Source organism: Chroicocephalus ridibundus, chromosome 3 (genome assembly GCF_963924245.1).
Source record: "Chroicocephalus ridibundus chromosome 3, bChrRid1.1, whole genome shotgun sequence".
Lineage (NCBI taxonomy): Eukaryota > Metazoa > Chordata > Aves > Charadriiformes > Laridae > Chroicocephalus > Chroicocephalus ridibundus.
This window is the reverse complement of record NC_086286.1, coordinates 31,723,360-31,747,656: the sequence shown is the minus strand read 5'-3', so window position 1 is coordinate 31,747,656 and position 24,297 is coordinate 31,723,360. Positions and strand designations below refer to the sequence as shown.

The window sequence follows — 24,297 nt, the reverse complement described above, 5'->3', positions numbered from 1 at the left end:
TTCTTTGAGCATCTAAAAGTGAGTACTATCTGACACTATGCTTACATCTCTTTCACACAGGCCATAGTACTGTCTCTCCAGGCATATGATCGTACAAGCCCTTTGATTTCTCCTTCATCCCCAGTCTATGAATTCATGTAAAAACTGGCCTATGATCAAAGATTTCTATTGATTGATCTGCACTCTGCACTGCTACTGCGTGGAAGTGTCAGCATCTACTATGGGGCATATGCCATACTGCTTTCTCCTAATGCACCTGGAAGTCCTACAGGAGCTTTAGTTTCACTTCATTAGGGCTTCTCTCTTACATTTATTTGGATCCACTGCATTCACTTGTGTTTTGAGAATTCCAGGAAAAAATTCTTATATGTTTACCACATCCCATAGATAAAAACAATACGGGCTCTACATAATTAGCAGCTGCACTACTTTTATGGGAATTTGAATTACAAAACTATTATTTATTCATTTTCTTCCTCAAACAATGGAATGCCGCTCAGTGATCTCTCTGTCACTGGCAAGCTTTTAAAATTAAACACTAGCAATAAATTGCCCCAGGTTAAATAAAATAATGCCGCAAACAAAACAAAAGCAAAAGCAAAAACGGAGCAATCTCAGCAACATATCCCCTCTTCATCGTTATCTAGCTCTAGCCAACACCCATTTCCACACAGAACCAGAAGAAAAAAAGTAGGCCTTGCCGTAAGTCCCGGAGGTTAGCAAATCTGGGCTGTTAAACAGCAGGAACTGGCACATTCTAGAAGTGCAGAGTCCTAAAAAAGACGCCTGCCAGATATTTCCCTCTCCCACTCCAAAGAGGCTTCAATTCAATGCCTTCCAGAGTCTCTATCTCTGGCAAAAAGGCTGTATTTTTGCATGCATTTAACAGCAGTCATACTCAGTATCTGCACAAAATTATTACTGCTAATTCACTCCACCACAGACTAAGCACGGCATGTTACCTGCTATGGTCACAAAAACGTTTTTGCGTAGTTCTCAAACCTGCCAGTTATTAGGTGTTCTTTCACTGCCTTCAAACCGAAGGCAGAGAGAGAGAAACAGAGCAAAAGAAAAAAAAAAAAAAAGTTAAAGCAAACATATACAGAAAAATCGCATGCAGAGCCAGATTTTTTCAGCGTGGAGTTTCAAATACTCGCCACTCAAAATTCAAACCAGATTTTCAAAAACCCTAAGCCCCAGCAGTTTCTATTGTGATACTTACAATTAGATAGTTAAACAGATTTTAACAATCTGATAAATTATTTACTTAACAGCTAATGAACTCCACTAAAAAAAAACCTCTCTTGTAACTTAAAATTGCATTTATTTACACACAAAATATTTCAGCAAAAACTCACGCTCTATAGTTTGCGAGCCCTTGTTATTTAAGAAAATATAATCAAAATCTCTCAGAGTTGGTGATTTGTTTTTTTTCCTTCCACAACATGTCACTTTTCACACAGCTGTGAGAGGATGAATTGCGGCAGTGAAGTTCACGGTAAGGATGAGATTTTGAGTAGAGGAATTCCTGTTCACTGAAGGTCATGCGTCAGAAATACCCTTTTCTGTATATCAGGCTTTAAAAGGACAACACCTCACTTCCTGGTCTGAGCTGAATCTGCTCTGAATTTTCAAAATAACACTGATGTGTTTTTAGCGGTTCCATTTGTAATGGCTAAATCTGCAGTTAAAAACCCCCAAAGCCCAACATCAACAAAAACAAGGCTATCATCCTGTAGCTGGCTGCACTCAGCCTGCCTGCTTGTGGTTTACTTGCAGAAAATTTCAATAACCGAGGGATTGCTTTATTTTCAGGAGTGAGGGGAAAGAAATACTTGCCCAACGTGATCTGTTCCTATTTATCTTCACGCAAGCTCTGTGAGAAGGGAATATAAAGTACTTTTTAGTTTTAATATTTAGTTTATTTGCAAACCATTTCATTTTGTGCTTGAGCACAAAGAGCAGAAAACAAAATGAACTCAGAGAGAAAAGGGAGCAATGACTATATTTTCTCCACCCCTTGCCAAAAACACTACAAAGAATGGAAAAAACAATCTCTCGCTTTAAGCTCCAGAACTGGTTAATCAAAGCAGTCGAAGATCAAACACACCAGCTACGAAAAAAATAGTCTTCTATTGATACTGTACTTATAACTGCTATCTCTGGCAGCCTCAGATGGAAAACAGGAACCACTAGGCTTTTGTCAGAGGTCTGCAGAATGAAGAAATCTTTCAGTAACCCCCACAAAACACACTTAGCAAAGGTGCAAGAAACCTCCTAGTGGGCGATTACTGAATAACCAGATCAGCAAGGACAGTGGCCTAATCCCCCTCAGTCTCTGTTCGGCCCATATTCGGACACATGATCACCTGAGGACGAGGTACTGATTGGGACTGTAGCTATCAGAAGAGCGCACACAATTTTGTAGTTAACGTACTAAGGCATTGGTGTTAAAGATATACAGGAGCAAAGAGTTCCGCATATATAAACAAGTTGTATAAATCATCCAGTATGGAATAATTCAGGTACAATGCAATAACCATTTGGCTATTGTTTTAGCCAGGTTACAGGATCACACTCTGTACAGATGGATGTGTTAAGACGACAGAGGGCTGTATATGGCCTGTGATGCTAAGCTTCTCATAAGCACTTTAAAAACAGTATCAAGGCTCACTTATCAGGGACATGCATTTCTCTGGGATAAAGCTGAAGTACTTCAGGCGTTATTTTTTTTTTTTTTTTAAGTTGTGATTACGATCCCAGTTTTCTTCTTCCCTCTTCTCCCCACTCAGGCAATGCTACCTAGCGGGACTGACAACCCTGCCAGCTTTGATTCATGCTCTCCAGTAGAAAACAAGTGCATAAGGGAAGAGGGAGGACCAAGTTACCCTTTTCATTTAAAAGGGCAAGCACTCAGTTCCCAGTCAGATCTCTGGATGAGCACATCGATTTCAAAAACTCTCTAAACAACAGTTCATTCATGCTAAGCCCTGTGCTCCATGTTACCTTGTAGGAGATTCCGTTCCATGTGAGAACTTCCTCAAGGCTCCCAACCGCCCTGTCTCAAAGAGAGGGGCTCCATAGCCCATAGAGTGACCCAATCCAAACTGAGGGGTCACTATTTACCGATCATCTTCATGGGCACAAAAGAGAAGTAAGAGTTGCAGGGACCGTACCTCTTCATCCATCCTTTATTCCCCAGATATTATGGAAAAGGAGTGTACAAATGTGGCTCTTTTAGTTCCTTGACACTCAGGGAAACAACAGGAATGTTTAGCCCTAACGTTCAAAACCAGCACAAGGTATTTATAAAGCTCTGTAGCTTTCTGGACCCCCTTTTTGAAGCCAACAGTCTGCAAGCCAAAAATATCACACAGTTACTTATTCGTTGTATTGGTAAACAAACAGGGAACAGTTCTTTCCCAACTCTTGATCACTGCAGGCTCGGCTGCAACGAGAGGTAGTAATACCTTCCATTTCAAAACTAATCACTAATATTGAACTAATTTTGACCCTGTTGGTACAGTGAAAAGTAGGGTTTTGCCTCATTCCTTTCTCAGAGTAGGCAGTGTCTGAAGCCCATACATTGTCACACTGAGAACACAGAGATTCAAAGAATGGTCTGCAAAAGCTTCTGAGGAAGTTATCCTTACCTGTATTTTTCAGGGAAGTCCTGTACCAAACACTTGTATCAAGAAGGTGTAATGGGAAGTCTGTACCCTAAAGGAGGTTAGAAATGCAACCACCAGAACAGCTTCCCTTTCTACTATCATGCTTTTCACTATTAAGATCATCCTTTAGGTAAGGTGAGAAACATTGACTTTGAAATACTGACTTCTCCCACACAATGATGTCATATGATTATGCAATATTGTCTGCTCAAGATTACTGTATAATAAGGAATATGCCATATTTCCCAGGCTTGTCTTTTGCATTATTTTCTCAGTGATTTGCATCACTGTGTGATGGGAAACAAGGTTCCTCAGGTTTGACAGGAGACTGCCTCCCCCCCACCCCCAAAGGAGCAACTTCCTCTCTTCCTTGCTAAATTTGGTTTAGTCTCCCTGTGGCCTCCTAGAAGGTGCCACCATGCACCTAGTGGAAAAAAAGCTGCCCTTGAAAGCAATCGTTCGCTCCAAATTATTATAGCTCAGGATCTGTACTTTAGATATTTCCTGGGTGCTGCTGGTCCATGGGCATGGAGGCACACGTCTCCTTCTCTGGAGCACAAGGAAGGCTCTGAAGCCTCATAATTAATTGAGCATGGTCAGCTTGACTCTCCTTAGGAGGAATGAGGAAACAGAGGTAGAAGAACCTGTTTGATGAAATGCTGAGCACTGAAGCCCGAGGCAGCAGCTTTGGTAGAATTAAGCACTGTTTCTTTTCAAGGTCTGTCTAATTCTTCCTCCCCTTTGCCTCCAATTTGTTTACAATCCATATATTAGAAGGGTCAATGAATGCACAAGCCACGGAGAACAGAGCAACACACAAACCCTGGGAAAGGTATAATATAATCAAAATCCCTTTGACTCAAGATAGTCTAAGCCTTCTATATAACATTAGCATAGATATAATATTTCAGCCAAAAAAAAAAAAGGAACCATGCTTCATTTCTGTCATGTCACTAAGAACTTCAGTACCGTTTCAGATACTTTTATTTCAACATGCTGCAATAACCAGGTACAAAAATTTTAACCACTTGCTCATCATAACAGCAATAAATTATGAGAACTGAATCAGACGGACTATTGTATGTACATTTTTCAGTTCACTCTTAGAGCCTCTAGATTTCCTTGTGTAACTTCTAAAAACTACTGTGAAGAAACAGGCAGTTTTCCCCTTCAGCATAACAGTGAACTCTCATTATACCCACCCTTAGTTCCAGTAACACCAATAATGACTGCACTCAGATTAATCAAATTAACCTCACAAGAACAGTAAAGTATATATTAGTGGAAGAGGAGGAATCTAATTCAAACATCCTTTGCAAGCTCTGAATCTCAGTACGGGCCAGTTGAGATACCCATATACCATGAATGGCTCCACTGAAGTCAACAAAGCTAAGTGTGAAGCGCTTTGCAATTCATCTGAAAGTGAAACACAACACCACTACATGCTCCTCTACCCAAAGGCCTGATTACATATTCAGTACGTTCATCACAGTGATAGCCGCTTAGCAATCTAATGATGAAAAGTACTACACAAATTTGGCATTATTTTACTCTAGATAAGCGAAAACCACGTACAAATGCTCCTAAACATGAGAGCAAAACTAAAGAAGGATTTTTCCTTTAGCTAGTCCTTTTGCTTGATGTCTCATTTTCATATCAGAGTTCTTAACAGTACAACAGACAAACAATGAAAATGTGAAAGTCATACAGTCCCTGTAGATCAGCTTCTATCTTTACTCAAGTGCTGTACATGTCTGCGTACATACAGAGCACTGACGATGTGCACTGCAAGTAATACTGGCAGTTAAAAAAGCTGACAGCCGTAACCTGATTTTACTTCAGAGAGCAGGTCTGATATTAGGACCTGGTCCTGTCAGGAACCAAGAGCCATAAACTTACTGGAAATCAAGCAAGCTCAGCATTTCACTGGAGACACTCAGCACCTCGCAGGTTCAAATCCATACTTTTTAAAAGTCACTTCCTATTTGTCCTTTGTTTACCCTGGCTTATCCTGAACAGCAAGGCTTTCCGACATAGAGATAACTTTGGAAATGGTTACTCTCATATTCTTTGATGATGTCAAAAGGCAGGAAAGAATCTCTCCCCTTTCCGAGGGCCACCCAGCTGAAGCAAAGAACATTACGTTTTTCGGGCATGCTAATAAGAGCCAGTAATAACTCAACTGAGTCGCCTTGGCCTTGAAATACCTGACTGAACTTGCTTTTGTTCTCTCTCAGTAACACATTTTCCTTCTGTATCTGCTTTCATGCAGTTATCATTCAGACAGCCCTAAAAGGGAGGCTGCCCTACATCGCCCCTTCCAGTCAACATAACTTTGATACATATTTACAACCTTAATGTGTTTTATCCATTCTACCTATCTCACATTTGGATGGAGCCACTGGGAAACATAACAAAGTAGGGCTTCAAATTAAGCTTTCTAGTGATTAAATATGTTAACTGTAACTAAAGCTGCTACCAGTCTCTCTTTCTCCAGGGAAGAAAAGAACACGGAGGTGGTGGAGAATGGCATCTCCTTTCCTAGATTCCTAACAGGAAAGAAAATAGGGACTGAGTTGGACATACATACTCAAATAAATAAAGATAAATTATTTCAACCCTTCTCACCCTCAAATATGCCAGTTATTCTGAGCCAAAACCAATTTTTTGTTTTTTTAAAATCAGGCTAGCACATGCATGGGTCTTCTGTGGCTATATACTCTGTTTCTGAACCCGGATCCCTCATAAGAGTTTTGATAAATAAAGCCTGTCACCACAATTTTTAAATTCTGCCATGAGCAGAAGAAAGGTACTTCTCAAATCCTCATATGCAAACAGCAACCAATAAAACACTGATTACAAGTATCACTGGGAGAGTAAAGTACAAGAGGGAAATCGTACTGGAAAAGCTGTATCCCTTAGGATAGCAGGGTTGAAGGAAAGTAGCATTGAGCCCATGGGTTTGAAGATGTTAAGTCCTGGAAAGTGGGATCTGAGCTTCGCGGCAGATGGCATTTTGAGGCACAACGGAGTTACCTACCCAACATCTTTGGTTATGGCTCTTTACCAGGAACCTGGTTTGTGAGCAGACATACTTTCAGGACTGCTGGGTACCCCTCCCAAACACTCTCTTTTTTGCTGTTGAAATATGTCAGCCTTGAGATGAACATCTAACATACTACATTCATATTTTAAGAAATGAGGACATAAATGTTAACTTCACGCTGAAGTGATGATGACTGATATGGTCTCACATTGTACAGTGGACCTGCCAACAATATTAATAAGCAAATCTGTATTCATCTAGTATTCATTCAATTCTAGTACACATTCAAAGCATTCTGTCTTAACAAAGCTCATCCTTACTCAGTGTTACTCTTCCAGGAAAGTAAACCTGTGACACCAGGAGAATTAGAGGAGAATTGGTGACATCTGGGCACCATGTCTTCTGATACTTGCCTAATGCAAAAAAAATTTTAGCTTCTCTGCAGTCAAAGGTGTCACTGTCACACTATTATAAGCCTACAGTAAGAAATCAAGCTGTTAACATACTCCCTTAAGCTGCTATTCTAATTGAATTTCACGAGCCACATGCATTTGAAATCAAGCAAATTCGTAAGACCATATTCTAAGGGTGCTGGTTACTTGCTGTAGATCACTGATCAGTGTATTGCGAAGTCAGTATCAAATTTTGGATAGCCATACAGAAATATGTAAGTTGTGAGTTTAAAGTCAATTCTCATGAACAGATGAAAACTCGAAGTAACTGAAGCCGTAAGTTCATCACTTTTCCACTCCAATGCCTTCAGCTTGGCATAATATCATGAAACTGATATTCCCGTCACTGACTACTTTTAGTATGACGGAACTTAACAATCCACATTTTGACATGTTTCCTGTCATGTCTGCACAATACCTTTTGGATGAAAGAACTGTAAGTGAACAGCTTTACTACACTTACAAGTCCAGCTGTTAAATTTACACTCATCAGGAAGCTCAAAAATGTAAATAATATCAAAAGACCCAACAGAATGCAGCTTCTTCACTGTGAACGGGTGGCAGCGGGTACGTTGTGTCCTTCCTCCACTTCATTTGAGCTCCAAATACAATAAATAATGAATAATTTCGGCAAAGCAACTCTGAGTAGCTAAACTGACACCTCCTTTTAGTTTCTCCAGAACCTCTCTTCCCCAAATTCATAAAGCCTCAGTTGCTGCTGTTTGCCTGCACCAAATTTATCCCACCCAGGATCAATCCTGAAGCATAACATGTTAACCCCAAGCCATGTTAGCGTATCCGGTATAGCGATTCTGTGGCTTTTGAAAAACCAGGGACAGCCTTGTGTAAAACACCGGCTAGTAGTTTGCCAAGCAGCCAACACCAATATAATCTCACTGTATCTGTTTTATAAACATGCTCAGGTGTTGGACTATCAGGCTCTGCTGCACTGCACAGCTGTTCCACAGCACACACCAGCTGCACTACTCCCTCTTCACACAACTCCAGCTGTAGGATCTTAAGCCTTTCTATAAAAAACTATCCCATCTACTGCTGGTAATAAAGACAGGGCCCTAAAAATGGAAAATCAAACATTCTGTTTCTTCAAATGAGTGATCCAAATCATCACCACATGATCACACAAGTTCCCTTTCCTCTAAATTTAGTGCATAAACAATCTAACAACAAATACTTCAACTTTTACACTTTGCCTGCTCTCGCCTGCTACCATATTAACTACAGGTATGGGATTATAAATGATATACAGAATTATGAGTTAGGATGACAGCTTTCAAAAGTGCTCAAAACTAATCGTTCTACATTTCAAAGGGATCTGCACATCCAACTCTTCGGCTCCTTTGACAGCCTATGTATATCCATATACAGGTAGGCTAAATACCAGAGGCGCTCCAAGTACATGCATGCAACATGCCTCTAGATGGTACCTTTTTCACTGTAACAGTAAAGCTGGTGCTGCCCCCAACTACTCATCCACAGAGGCAGCCCACCTTCACGCTCCTGACTCTACTTTGACAGTTTGGAAGCCTGGTTTTATAGATCCATAGCTCTACAGAGAAAGCTCCAATGTCAAGAGCACAGCAAGACAGAGGCCCTGCACTTCTGTTTGTTTGCTGCATCCCCACAATAAAGATGTTGCAGAATTAAAACAGCATAAATAAATAAATTTAAAAAAAACCCAAACATAAATCCACTAGCCTGCAAAAGCTATGCTACAAGAAGGAAATAGAAATGGTTATCGTCAGAATCCTTATTTTAGAAAAGGAGAGTAAAAAGAGTGATTGACAGATGAGGAAGAAGCTGCAAGACAGAAACAAAGCCTAGGTCTCAGCCCCAGTCTCCCCTCTATAAATATGAGGATACCGATACCCCCGTTGCAAAATTTTGAGATTAAAACCGTAACGTTTCTGACATACTTCTGGGTGACATGGAGGGATACAGTTTCTCCATCCATGACACTTCCTTTTAGGAATGTTGCGACGATGACTATGCTCAAGATTCTCCAGACTCAGATATTTTGCTAATGAATTTCATTACTACCCGAGACAGATAAGATCTATGTATCACTACATGTAAGTCTAAAGCAGACAAAGGCCTCTTCTGGAACCACTGATATAAAAAGCTGGGTTATTCATTTTATGAGAAGACTTTACACCTGAATTATGAGTGAATGCCAACCCCCTCATTTCCCATTACTGCCATCCTCATTTGTTTGAAGGAATTATGTGAATGGAAATAAAGGCAAAAAATACAGAGGAAAGAGGAGATAACGTGTTATATCACAAGTAGATGCAGGACAACTAAGTATGTAAAAACTTGTCTGACCAGTTCACAGCATGCAAGATTATGATGAAGTTATTACACATTATCTCATGGCTCATGAAAACTTCAGACCATAAAGCAATCAGAATCAGGAACACTTTGTGCACTGTGAAAATTAATTCACCAACTTCACCTGTTACCACAAACACTAAGGAAAACCAAGCAATACTGATGACAGCCATTTTTATGTTGTGACCTGTTATGACATTTTGAAACTTTTATTTAAATAAAGCCTGCTGCAAATATGATCTTCCTTATTTGTATAATCTGGTCTATGACAAAGTGGCTTCACTTTGTTGACCATTCATCTTATTACATGTTTCTTGGTTTGGCACACAACCTAAGCTTCGGCCTCTGTCTCTGCTTACTCATGTGAATAAAAACACTCTCCCTTAACTACTCAGTTAGACAACCACTGCTTCCCCAAGGGCCACTAACTAAATTTTTTAAATTTGCAGTAACACAACATTTATTGCTTTTGCATAATTCTGTTCTGAAAAGTATAGATTTGTATACTGTTATGCATGTTCTATGGCTTTTGCATATCAATTCTATCTTGATACACAGGTACAAAACATTCATAGATCTTATGGTGCAGTTTATGACCTTATTATCCAAAACTGAGGCAATAAGTTTTACAATTTTACAGCACAAGCTCCTCCAGGAAGAAACTATGAATTTTTTGTTTCCGCACTACCTAACACATAGTGAGCATTGTCAAAGAGAAAGTAATAATTCCTACAGTCAAAACTGTCACCCTGCCAGAATGTATGCATCCACGTTCTGAGAAGGTTTCAGCACTTCACTCCTGTCTTACTGAGGATATCACTAGCATCAAGTACATTTTCATAGGTGCATAAAACGTCTCCAAGACTTCACATTATTTGCATTGTAAAGTTGATTAATGGTGCATAAAGCTTATATACAGGGGTTCTGCAGACCGGCACATGGCTGCTGGGAAGCAGCTTTCACTTGCTAGCCTGCAAACAGGGTGCAGGGCTGATTCACAGCTGCTGGAAGAGCTGCAAACTTTTTGGCTGCTCTGCAAAACATTCAGCCTGTAATTTGTCTTACTGATCACTGCCACAATTACGCCCAGGTCCCAAACTGAAGAAGCCCATACAGTCCAGTGGGAGACTGCTTTAGGAGAAGACGCTTCACCAGACCTGCCCCCATTTCTCACTCTGCCTTCCTTGCATTTCAGTCGGATGTTATTTTGACCTCGATCTTCCAGAAACGGCAAAAAAGACAAAATGACATTCTCACACTTCACATCTGATTTTAAATCTGATTTAAAAAAACTGTAAACTTTGGATTACGCTAAGGATTTTGAAAGCTGTATGGTATTAATAACACTGATATAGCAAAACAGTGCTTGGCTGGAGAGAACACACATTTTAAACAAAATAGAACAGTTGGAACATGTTAGAGGCTGTCAGTTTGATGTCCAGAGTACATTCAAACAAGGCTAAAGATCAGTTGCATTTTATTTGTTCAAATATCCAATGATTTACTGTTGGTTTATTAATGAAGTATCAGTCAGAAAAAAAAAAAAGTTAAGGTTTTGGGTTTGTGGTTTTTTTTTTTACTTTAAAAATGCTCTGAACAATTCCACTTGTAAGAAAGCACGTATGTAACAAACCAAAAAGAAGGCTCAGTAGTCAGAACTAACCGTTCTGACCAACGCATTTACAAGCAGTTCACAATGCATTCACAAACTCATTCAGAAACAGACAAGACACTGAAATAACCACTGATGAAAAGGCAGCTGTGTAACACTTTCAAAAGACTGCTGAATCAGAAGCCTAAATTTTTCATGTGACTTCCACATATTCTGAAAAATACATGAAGCGCAATATTAAACACAGAAGGAATTCAATTGATGGTATGTAACTACCTGCCTCCCTAACTCAGCCAGTAGCACAGAGGAATCACTATGTATGCAACTAACTGATACATGTACTATCAACAGTTTCAGCAACAGTTTCAACCCCTCAAAGAAATTCCCATTAAAATCAATATAGGAACATCAGCTTTGAGTAGGTGTGCAAGACAACTTATGCCCTCCGTCATTAGTGTATGGCAAATGCTACAGACTTAAACTTCTTTTGTGTTTCTTTAAGGTATATTGGGTTTTGCTTACTCGCACACTTACTTATCAACAAAACCAACACAGAAAATTTTTTGCTTTTTGCACTGCACTGGGCTATGACATACGGAGGTCAACCATACCCGATCTATTTTTCTATATCATACTACTGCTGTACAGTGAACACCTTTCAAAAAGGGATCAGGACCTGTTGTGGTTTAACCCTGGACAGTAACTAGGACCACACAGCCGTTCACTCACTCTCCCCCCGCGTACGGTAGGGAGAAGAGGGAGAAAAAGGAGGAAAAAAAAGCCTTGTGTGTTGAGATAAAGACAGTTTAATAGAACTGTAACAGAAGGGGAAAAATGGTAAAAGAATACACAAAATGAGTGATGCAATACAATTGCTCTCACCACACAATGATGGACTGCCCAGCCCATCCTGAGCAGCGATCGTGGATTCCTGCCCCCCGACCAACCCCCCTTTATATACTGAGCATGACGTCTATGGTATGGAATATTCCTTTGGCCATCTTGTCCTGTCTATGCTCCCTCCCAGCCTCCATGGGAAGCTGAAGAAGTCCTTGACCTAATATAAGCATTACCTAGCGACAACTAAAACAGTATGTATTATCAACGTTATTCTCACACTAAATCCAAAACACAGCAGCTAATAGGAAGAAAGTGAACTACCCCAGCTGAAACCAGGACAGGACCCCACAGCCATACTAGATGATATATACAAGAAGGTAATATGATATCCCCTGCCCAAGGCATCCTGCAACAAACAGCAAAGCAAACACCAAGAATGAGCATGAACTGGCAAGAATGGAGTACCTAAAGAGATCATAGGAACTTGTCTACGTCATGGTGTCTGGGCTGCTAATGCACCATGGAATTGTTAGAAATCAGTTTAGCTGAATTTGTATTTTAAAACCTTTTACATGGCCTTATAAAAAATGCACATGCAAATCTACCTGCTAAATATGACCACTAAACCAATATTCTTTTTCAAGTAATGGGCTTTACTATATGTGTGTATATATATAAATAAATGAAGGTGTTGCACAAAGGTCACCAGAAAGAGCTACAAGGTTTTGCTCTTTAGGTGAAAAGTACTGTCACTTGCTTCTGATGCAATCAATGGCTTACGTTTCTGCAAAATCATTGCGAGAGGTTAATAAAACTCTTCTTTCCTCTTTCCCCCTCTCAGAACCTTGACACTGATCTGAGAACTTGCTGGCACAAAGAGTAAAGGTGTGGAATAAAACTTAACAAAGCTTATCTCAGCACAGTGACATTAGTAGATAAGATTAACCCTATATATCATGTCTGTATTTGATTATTGCACTGGTAGTGCTCTAACACAGCTACTGATAAAGAAAAAAGCTCAAATGTAATAATATAGTTAATACCAGCTTTCATGGAATTACACAGAAAAATCCTATAGTTCCCTAAAACTGGGGGATCTCAGATATTCTTAAAGCTATATGGGATACTTAGAAATAACCATGGACTAGATCATAAGGGCTGTACCTCTAAACCTGTCAACTCCTTGAGGAGAAACACCACATCATGCAAAGTATCAGGATCACCAAATATCTCCAGCAAAATTTGCACTGTTGCCTCTCCCCTTGAGATTTGAGTCAGAGACACCAAGCAAAGCTGAACTGATAGGCAGCTACTAAGCCACTGCTAGAGCCTTTCACACTGGTAAGCATTTTCCTATTATTTCTTTTGGCTTCCCCAATCTGCCTGTTTTGACTTGTGCTTGAACTGTAATTTTTTGAAGACAGAAACCATAATTTTGCTTTATATTAAAAAAAAACAACCAAACAAACCACAGACACACACACCCCTCCCCAAACAATACTAGGTATTTTCTGTGATTAGGAGTCCCTGAAAATCACAACAGTCAGCACCACGTAAAATTTTACAACAGTGTTTCCATTGCTTGGAAGAATCTAGTTTTCAGGGACAGATCATGTTCCTTCAACACCCCACTGACTCTGTTAAAATCAGACAATTTTGCTTGAAGTTCAAAGCTACCGTATTACGCTTCCTCCTTCAACCACTTCTGTAGTATACCTAACTGGAAACTCAGTGCTTCACTTCTGATCAACAATAACTGCTCCGATGGCCACTAGTCTGATCACTTAGTTCCCTGCTACTTGCTGAGAAGCACAGTAGTGACATGCTCTGGATGAGAGCAGCTGGGCAAACCCCATAGAGCATCGTGTACTGAAGATGCTTCTGAGTCCTATTGACATGAGCAGCTCACTGGTCCACCAGAGTAATAGTAACAAAAAGAGGGAAGGAGATGGAGTGGTGGGAATAACAGCAATATGGATACGTGGGAAGTAATAACAAGAAAAATGAACAAAAACTTAAAACAGACAGCCAGGACTTGAGGACAGGGTGACAGTAGTGGATTAAGAAGAAAAGAAGTGGGCCACGAGGTCAAATGTTCAAGAGGTGTCAAGGCACTATCCGGTTATAAGGAAGGAAAAGGCAAGGAAACTCAGAGGGAAAGAAAAAAAAAATATTCCTCAACAAATCCAACTAGAGCCATGTAAGAATGAGAACAAAGTGGACATAGCATGAGTGACCTTTAGCCTTTCCTTTTCCAACACATTCTTAGACTTTGTTTTCAAAGACCGTGGATCAATCTCACCTTGAAATAAAGGGAAGTTGACAGATGCTGCAAAGACTTACTCAATGAGTAGATATGGTCCCAGCAAGAAAACTGTACTTGCAATAGGCCTCTGTAGAGATCTATAGCAGGACATTTCATTCATGTAGCCTGACAGCATTGCCAACATCGAAATCTTATGTAATCCTGTAAAGGTCACCCTATCATTCCTTGACCATCTCGAAGCCAGAACAGATAAAGAAAGATGGAGAATTGGCAGCATGAAGACAGAACAGATGATGAAGAGGAAACTGAAAGAAAACAAAGAAGGAGAAAACACTACCATTTTGCTGACTTCTAATCTGTTAAACAAAGCAAATTGCAACCATTTCCTCAACACCTATGCAGACTATGTATCACTCTTCCCTTCATGTGTTCATCACCATTACATCTGCTTCATGGCTACCATGTCACTATCTAAAGATACTTACAAATATTAACATTGACAAAGCCACATATTTTGTAATGACATTAAAAAAGGCCAAGGTACCAAAGAATTAAGAGCTCTAAAATGCCTAAGAAACCCTGGTCCCCCATGCTAAGAGGCTTGATATGTATTTATATGGTAAAGTACTGAAAGATAGTAAGTTGGAAACACTGAGTTTGCCTACTCTTCATTTTAGATACAGATATAAAATGGGGGCTAACTGTTCAAACAATGCAGACGTGAAATTTATTTGGTAACATCTAGCCATTATTCACACTTTTTTGTTCCGGCCTGTGATGAAATTGCCCAGCAGGACACCAGAAACAACCAAAATGATTCTATTGTCTAGAACAATTAAATCAGCTCAAGTTAGCCAATATAAGGCAGAAATGGCTGCCTGCAAGCCTCCGATGGAATCAAGCTTTGCCTTTTTTAATTCTAAAAGCAATGGTCTTTCTTCACTTCTGTTCTTCAACAATTCAAGTGCTACAGAGTTCAGTAGTGGAAAAACTCTTAGAACTGTGTAGCATTTCTCTAACACTGCTTCCAATAAAATAAACGTTAAAATTCCTATTAGATTTAATGGGAATGTGCCAATATCACTAGGTTTTTTAGCTGTGATATTCAGAAATATGAGAAATCTTGGCTTCTGTAACTTCTGTTAAATCACAGAAATGATAATTTAAGATTTTTTCACTCTTAGAGCAATGTAAGTTAGAGGACACTCAGAAATCAACTTTACTAGCAATTCAAGCTACTGACTATGAATAATGATCAGAGTAGATAATAATTCTGCAGATGTTCTTACATCATATTAATTTGCATTTTGCTTTACTAAAATATAGTGCAAAGTACATAACTGCCCTTAAAGTTACCCAATCTCCAGAATTATTTATTAGCTTTACAGTTGAAGTTTCATATTAATATTGCCGAATATATGTTTCAAATCTTCTAGTGACTGCCTGCCAAATAGGAAAGCAGTCGCTTACAGATGCAAGGTTAAAACTTCTTGTCAGCCTTCAGCAATGACCGCTTTACTCACAAATGGTAGAAACTCCTGTAACTGCCACAATTTGCATGACTCACAAGGGCATGCAAAATATCCCCATTCTTCACATCTTGCTCTGTCTAGCTTCTGCGAGAGACAAAAGGGTTTGTTTAGTGTGTGTCCCCCCTCAACTGGCAGCTTTCCAAGCTGTCTTTGGACTTCTGATTTTATTCCACATCCAGATAGTCCCAGCCCTACCTTTCCACATGGATGGAGGGAAAGTCTCTTCTCAGTCCTCTCTGACCACAGATTTCCCATTACTTGCATAACCCATCGTTTCCAAAATCTCTCTTACCATGAACTGTAGATGTCTTCCTCTTATAGTCTAATAACTGTGGTGAGGGAAAGGGGCTTAAGCCCGTACTGGGTAAAGCAAAACTGAATCCAACCAGCCAATTACAGGCAGAAAGACTCTCACCTCTAATTTTTTTTTATAAATTGTATTCACAGCCTCCCTTCAAAATCTGAAAATGCCTCAAAAGTTCATTTTAAGGGAAGTTTAGTTAGGGAGTGGAAACTAATCGCACTTAGATGCCAAGTCCTACAATTACAACTTAAATCAAATCCTCATTTCGGCAGTATTTAAAGAATTCTGGATAGGGAGGGCAGAGATTTAGTTTTGATGTCCGAGGAAAGCAGAAACCAGGCTTCCATGTGCAAGATTTGGAGAAGAATAATAAATCAGTAAGAATAAAATGAAAGTAAAGGATGTTGTTAAATGTTATTTATTCTCAGTTTTCATTTGGAACACAGGCCCCAGTTGAGGAAAGAATTTAAACACATGCCTGCATGAAATGCAGTGAACCCAGCGAACCCAGTGAGATCAGTGGTTTACTCACAACCATGAAGTTCTGCACAGTGTCTATGGAACCGCCTGAGCTGGAATAATGATACTCACTGCCTAAAAACTGACGCAAGAAGGACATGTAGGAATCCTTTTCACCCCACTTGGATGTTTCTTAACTCCAGGTTTGAACTAGTAACTATGAACTGGACTCTGTTACCGGTAACTTTGTTATAAAAAATCCTTTCTGCAGAGTTCAGTAGAATTGATTTCACTACTTGGAACTTCACAGCAGTATAGGTATTGGTATTAGCAACAGTAGGATGAGATTCTGATCAGTCGTGGGATCAACTCCTGACCTACACGTATCATAATTCAGTGCTAAGTGAAATGCATGCTTTACTACACACTTTTCATGCCCTGAGCAATTTTTTCACATCTGAAGTGAGACTTCAAAAGCTATACACTGAACAAAGCAGGCCAAAAAACCCTCAAAAAATCAGGTCAGTGAGCAACATACGGCCTTCAGCTAGTCAATTTGCCTATGCCAGATCATCCCTGTCTCCTACATGAGCAGCTTTCTGCTGTTGCCAAAAAGGCAGCTGGAGTATGTGGGGCAGCAGCAACTATTCATTACCCTCCTCCAGGTTTCTCTCCATGCCTCATCTCTTCTTTCCCCACTTTGCCCTTTACCTCTCCCTGCAGTAGCAACCGCAGAGGCAGCTTTTTCCCCCTCTGTGTCTTCTCAGCAGGCTGGGAAGCACTTCAGGTAAGCAGGAGCTGTTAGGAGAGAACATTTCTAGCAGGGAGTAGGAGTAGATTTATGCAGCTGTAGAAAGGGATTGATACTGAGATAGTGGGTGAGCTGCGTGGTGACTGTACCACATCCCCAGCAGAGAGGGAAAAGAGGAGGCACAGGAGGGAGACAGGCTGGGGGAGAAGGCAAGGAAGACCCCTACCTGTACAAAGTGCTCTCCAAAATCTTCCATCTCCTCCTGACAAGTACCTACCCTCACGATTACGCCCAGTCCCTGTGAAACTCTGCTGATCCCCGGCAGCTCACTCACCTTCACCCCCCAAATCTGACAGACCTTGCTCAATGACAGCCTTGTCGTGCAAAAGCCTACCAAACAGGACAGCAATTTCCCTTTTATTTCAACAAATACTCTTCTGACAACAATGGTTTTCAGCAGCCCATGAACCACAGTTTAGATGAGATGTAAAGCTTTTACAAGCAAAATCCTAGGCCTTTCAACACCATCAGCACAGATATCTAAGTTTAGCCAGTAGATGAAAATAAAAATGAAAACATGCTACAACCACACTCTGCTAGCCCAATGCCACTCTTCAGCAGCATATGGCACAAGCAGAGGTTAACCTGCAGGGTGACCTGCACTAAAATGACCACAGTTCCACTCTGACTGCCAGCTACAACAGTTCACCTGCTGACTGAAAGGAGTTCCCACTTCAGCAACAGAAATGGCATTTAAAAAAAAAAAACAAAAAAAACCCCAAACAAACAGAAAAACTCTGACAAGCACCTATGCAGTCTTTCCAGTTAATTCCGATCACAGGCATGGGAAGGAGACAGTTCTACTTCTCACATCCATGGACAGTTCACTGGTCCAAGGACTCGGAAGACTTTTAATCCCTCCCCTGCTATTGCCTTCCTGGGTGAACGTAGGCACCTACTTCTCAATTCCTCAAAGAGAAGAAGGAATATCGACCTTTCTCTAAAGCGCTTTCTGATTTTCTAACATATGACATACTTGTTACTGTTATTTCTCTTATGAGAGGTGGGCATCATGACATTCACAGTGCCATTAACCTAGGTGTCTAACTTTATGAGCTGCAACTTAAAAGACCTAGCCTTTCCAATAGGAAAACGTCTTCAATAGTACACTGTAAGCATGATGTAAAAATACATAAACCAACAGTTCAACAAATATGTAAAACAGTGTACCTCTTCTCCACACCATTTCCCATAACTCATCATCAACTTGTTATTGAGATATTATACTCATCCATAACAAACTTGCTTTATGCAGTGGTGGCCCAGTTGCATGACTAACTTCACATACATAAAATAGAAATATGAAAGGATGCTTTTAAAAAAAGTATGATGTTTTAAATTTAGATCTTAAGAAGCAACACTGAAGAGAAAAAAAAAATAGATATGAAAGATATTTAGGACTAGCAAAGAAAAGCTCACTTAAATCCATGAGGTTTTTTTCCTGACAGTGTCAGGGATTTTTTTAAGACAGCAGAATATTAAACTTGTTTCATTAACCTAAATCTAGCTGTAAAATATTTTCAGTGGAAGTACAGGCTTTTCTTGCTAAACGTTGTGATGTCCTGACTGATTTAGTGAGTTCTGCTACTTAGCCCACAAAAGGATTTCTTAGGACGACTCAGTAAGTTTTCTCATGTAGAGCCGGCCTAATGACTAAGACCCTCAGATGGAGTCTTTGGCACAGGTCCAATCACACTGATTTCATCTATCATCAACTCTGGAAAGTGGACTTGAACTCAGAACCCATACTACCAATCATCCAAACACACAAACATTGATCCTGCTAATTCACAGGAGTGTTACCACAAGGCTAAATATCAACAGAATTTTCCTTCCCAATCTCAATTCTACTGATTAAAACGTAGCCCCATTACCAACTGAAGCGCAACGTTTACATGTGCCACATGTAAGAAAGCTAACAACATACTTCATTATTACCTGAATTATCTAACTCAAAAAAATATAACCACGGCTTTCATGTTAATAGTTTGTTTTTCAGTCAGAACTTGCAGGTTGTTTATTGTTCTGTATTTCGTATTTTTCAAAGTGTAAGTTCACCAACATCCTCTTGAATACTCCGTGCCATTCTGTATAACATTTTATGTGCTTAGAGAAAAGCCTGTAATGTCATAAATCCAAAGCTCTCTTTAAAACTGCAGTGTAGCCACGACTAAAAGAATCTGCAAAACTGACACTTTTACAGTGCTACGTCAGTATTGATGCACCACTGGAAAAGCAGCCATCTTTTAAATTGTCACTATACCTTTTTTAGAAACCCAAACAAATACTTTAATGTTGATCTTTAAAACAAAAAAAAAAGTATCTATTTTGTTAACAGCTTCCATACAATAAAATCTGAACCACTATTTTAGGCCACAACTTTGATTTTTTTTTTTTTTTTAAATATATATATTCAGGGACAATCCATATAATAAGCTTAAAAATAATTTTTGCAACTGCTGGATACTCTGTAGATAAAAGGAACCAGGATTTTGCATATTTATCTGACTTGTCCTAATACAATAGACGCTATCATGATTTCGAGCTTTGTACTTGTTTATCATTAGTGTTTCCACTGTAACCATGGCATCAGTATATAGCACAGGCTTAACAGTGAGAAAAATACCCAGTATTTTCCTAAAAAACTCATCTCTTAGAAAAAATACAAGGATTTGCACAACGGCAAAACCCAATCAAAGTAGGTGAGCTGGCTAAAAAGAGAAACAGTTTCTTTTTTGGGGAAAAGAAACAAACCATTATTTCTTTGCAAGTCTTTTTTGCATTTTGGACTTCTGACGAGAACCTAGAAATATATTACAGGATAAGTAACATAACCTTGACCCTAGTGCAGATATTATAAAACAAATATTGAAATTTCCTTATAAAAATACATACTGTATTATATGAGATGGAAAGCATTAAAGCTATTAATATATTGACAAGAGCTGTTCTCAGCACACGAGCATTTTCTCAAACCTATTTAAATAGTGACAGTCCAGTCCTGCAAGAACTGTTGCATCATTCTGAAGGTAAAGAGGGGCAGCAGTGCAATTACACCAAACACACTGAACAACTGTGTGGTACCCAGTTCAAACTTTCAGGATTGCTTAAAGGGAAACCCTCAGAATGGCATAAGAAGATTTATGGTCTCACAGAGTGTTTCTTAGGTGGCATTTATTTGATATTGCAGGCAGTAAGGAGGAATGGGTTCCTGTGACTGCTGCTTTTCATTTGCTTATTTTAAGTTGGGAAAGAGCACTACAAAAGTATCTGTCTTTAATGCCAAGAGTGAATTGAAGGAATTAGTCCTCTCATTAAACACAAGAAATTGACTGTATCATACCAGCAGATCTTAGCCTAATGTTGGTTTAGGCCACGTGCACCTTCTGTGTACTGTGAAACCCATTCATTTCATAGGCGACTTCTCTTTTTCAGATTTTAATATAGACTCCAGACACTGATTAAGATACCAATAAATCTATTTACTTCACTATGGACTCTATAGAGATGTCATGGCCACAGGCCTTATTTTAACTCAGTGAAATCAGACAAAAAACCAGCGTGACTTTGTAAGAGCTTGTTCTCTGAAGGTCCCTATCTATTAACAATCCAATAAACACATCACAATTATAGTGACACATTCAGTAAATGGGAAAATTTTGGAAAGGGTAAAGCACAATCCTGTAAACACTTGCCTCCTCACCAATTCTAACTCTGATACAGGGAGGGTGGTGTACACTGTGTATTATATGTACCACACAAACACAATCCACACTGTGAGGATTTACTGCACAAAACCGAGGTGAGCGATGCTTCAGAAGCTGCATTATATTGAGCTGACCAGTTATGATCCGCTGCCATGTCCTCAAACCTGTCACATCAACAGACAACAAGCATAGTCACTCCTCCGTCTCCTCCCACCCAGTGAACGCTGGACAGCAATGAATCCTGGTGCAATAAAACACAGCATTTATCTGATTCAGCTATGTAGTTCCTCCCAGATCGTGTTTACAATGGGCCTCAATCTGTTAAATTCCACTATTTATCTAGGGAACGTGTTTGCATGTTGGACTTCACCTTAAAAATCAGAGCCAGGACATACCCCAGCACACCAGCCCCACCAAAATTCAAACTTGGCATCTGCAACCTGCAAGGTCCTTCCAGATTTGGCGACAAACTCGCAACGTGTACCATACACAAAAAGAACATATGAAATTATTACTCTCTCACTAAAAACCTGTGATGACGTTCTCATCCCACTGGTCTCAAAAATGAAACCCCCCTTGATTTCAGGAGAACCACAACTGGATTATCATTCAATCCAGGTAAAAGACATCTGCAATAGTGCTGCATTTGTCTTTTCATGAGTTGGCTATTTTTCCTCTCCCTATCACCCAGTTTTACCATCCGAGCTTACTAATGTGTAGCTTTTTAGAGCATCAGAATAATCTAGATCCTAATTATCACAATGTAACATATGTATCAGAGGTAAAAAATATTTTAAAGTTGTAAACATAAAAGTTTAACAGTAAAGTTATTCAGCATAAATACAGCCTAATTCTTTCACGCCTTTCCATCATTCTGACATCTCTTTATACCACTGCATTAAGTAAAGAAGACCCAAAGAATACATGAAACTCAGAGCTATTAACTCTCGCTATTTTTACTTTGGTCCTGGGTTCTTTGTCTCTTTGCCAAAGAAATACTGCCCTGACTACTATCCTTGACCATAACAAATAAATACATAAAAATATGAGCATACACATTTCAGATGGCTGGTCAAGCAGGGCACATTTAAAATGAGAAGACAGCTACTTTCGTTTTATTATATATCGTATTTAAAATATATAACTTTTAACTGTTTACCTGCAGAAATGTGAAATGTGCACATTCATGTTTCCTGTGGGTTTTTTTGTTTGTTTGTTTGTTTGATATTTCCGTGTTAAATCACAGTACCTGAGGATGTCAGATCAAGGATTTTCCAGCTTTTTTTGTACTCCCACTGAGGCATGTTAGCCTCTGGGTCTTTTAAGATGTTGTAGCTGTTAGATACATTGTTCATATAGGCAATAGAATTTGTCTAGTTGGGGCCAAAATCCCAGGACCCTTTTATCAGTTTCAGGTATTCAAGAAGAATTGTATTAGCTCTATGCATAAAGGTGTAGATCATCTGGGGGAAGGAAGGAGGAGCATCAGTGTTGATGCAGTGAGCTTTCAAGTGATACGAAGACCCTGAAGTGGCTCGTATCAGAGGTCAGGTCTGCATTTTTAAGGCTTGTCATTGCCAGGCTGACCAACAGCGTTCACACTGAAATTATGAACTCGGTCTAAATGCTGGATCTGGGTTTTGCGGTAATGTTCTGTTTGGATGCATTTGGTTAGGGTTTTTCAAACACAATAAGATAAGCAGACTTGTATTTATGTAACGTAATTTCAGAAACTGACGTGGTAATTATGCATCTCTTACTTAGATTCAGCATATTTTTCTTTCCTCCCGTGCCTGTAGACCACATGCATTAGATATACAGTAACCATGACTATCTCAGTATAACAAAGCGTAGAAATAATGAAAAGCCTCCAGAGCCATTACATGCCCTTGGCAACCTAGCTCTGCAAGACAGATGTTGCATGCAGAGCCATGCCACTGAAAATCATATGTACGTGTATGTATCTACAGCGCGAACACTTACCCAGTCCTCGAAGTGGCGGCTCCCGTTCTGCAGCAAGTCCTCAAACTGTATAGTGCAGTTAGCTACAAAATCGTCGTACCCGATGGGGGCATCATGGAAAACAGCCATCTCTATCTTCCTGCCATTACAAACGTCGGTGACAAATTCATCGTTCCAAGCAGGACTGTTGGTCTTTTGCTTGGTTGAGGTCTGCCCGATCCTGGAGTCGTCCACATTGAGGGCTATGTACGGGTCCAGCAAAAAGGTCTGTGGCCTGGGACCCACCGCATGCCTCAGAGACCACGCCGTAGGTTTCAGATTCACCGCCTCGCAGATCTTGATTTTCAGCAAGCCATTAAAAACCACCATGGCTGGATGGCTGCACTTTTCCCGGGATTAAACACTCGCACAACGCACTCGCACCGGGAGGGAGGGAGGAAGGTCTCGCCAATAAATAGGAGGGCAGGTCTGGGAGCGGGGGAGCAGGATACCGTGCGGGTCTCTTCGCCTTGCTGCTGCTGCCGCTGTTACCTTTGATTATTTAGCCTTTGCTCTTGCGACACCCAGTGAATACATTTATTTTCTTGCCCGTGTTTCTAACGGAAAACAAGGGAGGGGGGCCGCCGGGGAAGGGGAGGCGTCCGCGGCTGCAGAAACCCCCGAATGCAATCAAAACCCGAGCATAATCAACCCCTGGGGCGAGCAAGAGCCTTCTCCCTTCACCTAGACCATAATCCTGGATCAGGCTTTGCAAGAGGAGGCAGAGCCGCGATCCCAGGCTCCCGCACACGCCAGTCCTGCCCGTGCCGCCGCACAACAATACACACACACGCACACTCACTCACTCACACACACACACACACACGCAAATCAGAAACACCGGCCGACCCACCAGCCCTGCCTACTGCACAGCCTCCGCTCAGCAAACATCCACCCGGGGACCTTCCATCCGCGACGGAGCCCGAAGCCGCCCGTCCTGCGCCGCCTCCTCCTCCCCCTCCGCCGCCGCCAAGGCCGAAGACCCAGCGGAGCGACCCCCGCGCATGGGGTGTCGGAGGGGGGACTGGGAGGGGGAGCGACGGCAGCGGAGCAGGGCCCCGCGGGTCTCGGCGGGCTCCGGCTTGGGCGGCCGCCGCCCTGGCGATGGGCAGAGCCGCCGCCGCCGCCTCCTCCTCCTCCTCCTCCTCCTCCCGCCGGCCGCCCCCCGCCCGCCTCCCTCCCTCCCTCCCGCTCGCCGGCCGCCTCCCTCCCTCCCTCCGCTCCTCTCCTCTCCGCGCCGCCGCCGC

At 40.8% G+C, this 24,297-nt stretch overlaps 1 protein-coding gene across 1 annotated transcript in view; it reads right to left on the bottom strand.

Moving 5' to 3' along the window:
- Positions 1 to 23,380, bottom strand: part of LOC134512863 (protein kinase C epsilon type-like) — a 106,196-nt gene extending 82,816 nt beyond the window's left edge. The window contains exon 1 of the mRNA XM_063328679.1: positions 23,033 to 23,380. Within this exon, the coding sequence (XP_063184749.1) occupies positions 23,033 to 23,380 (348 nt within the window). The remainder of the gene's footprint in view (positions 1 to 23,032) is intronic.
- Between the last annotated feature and the right edge of the window lie 917 nt (positions 23,381 to 24,297).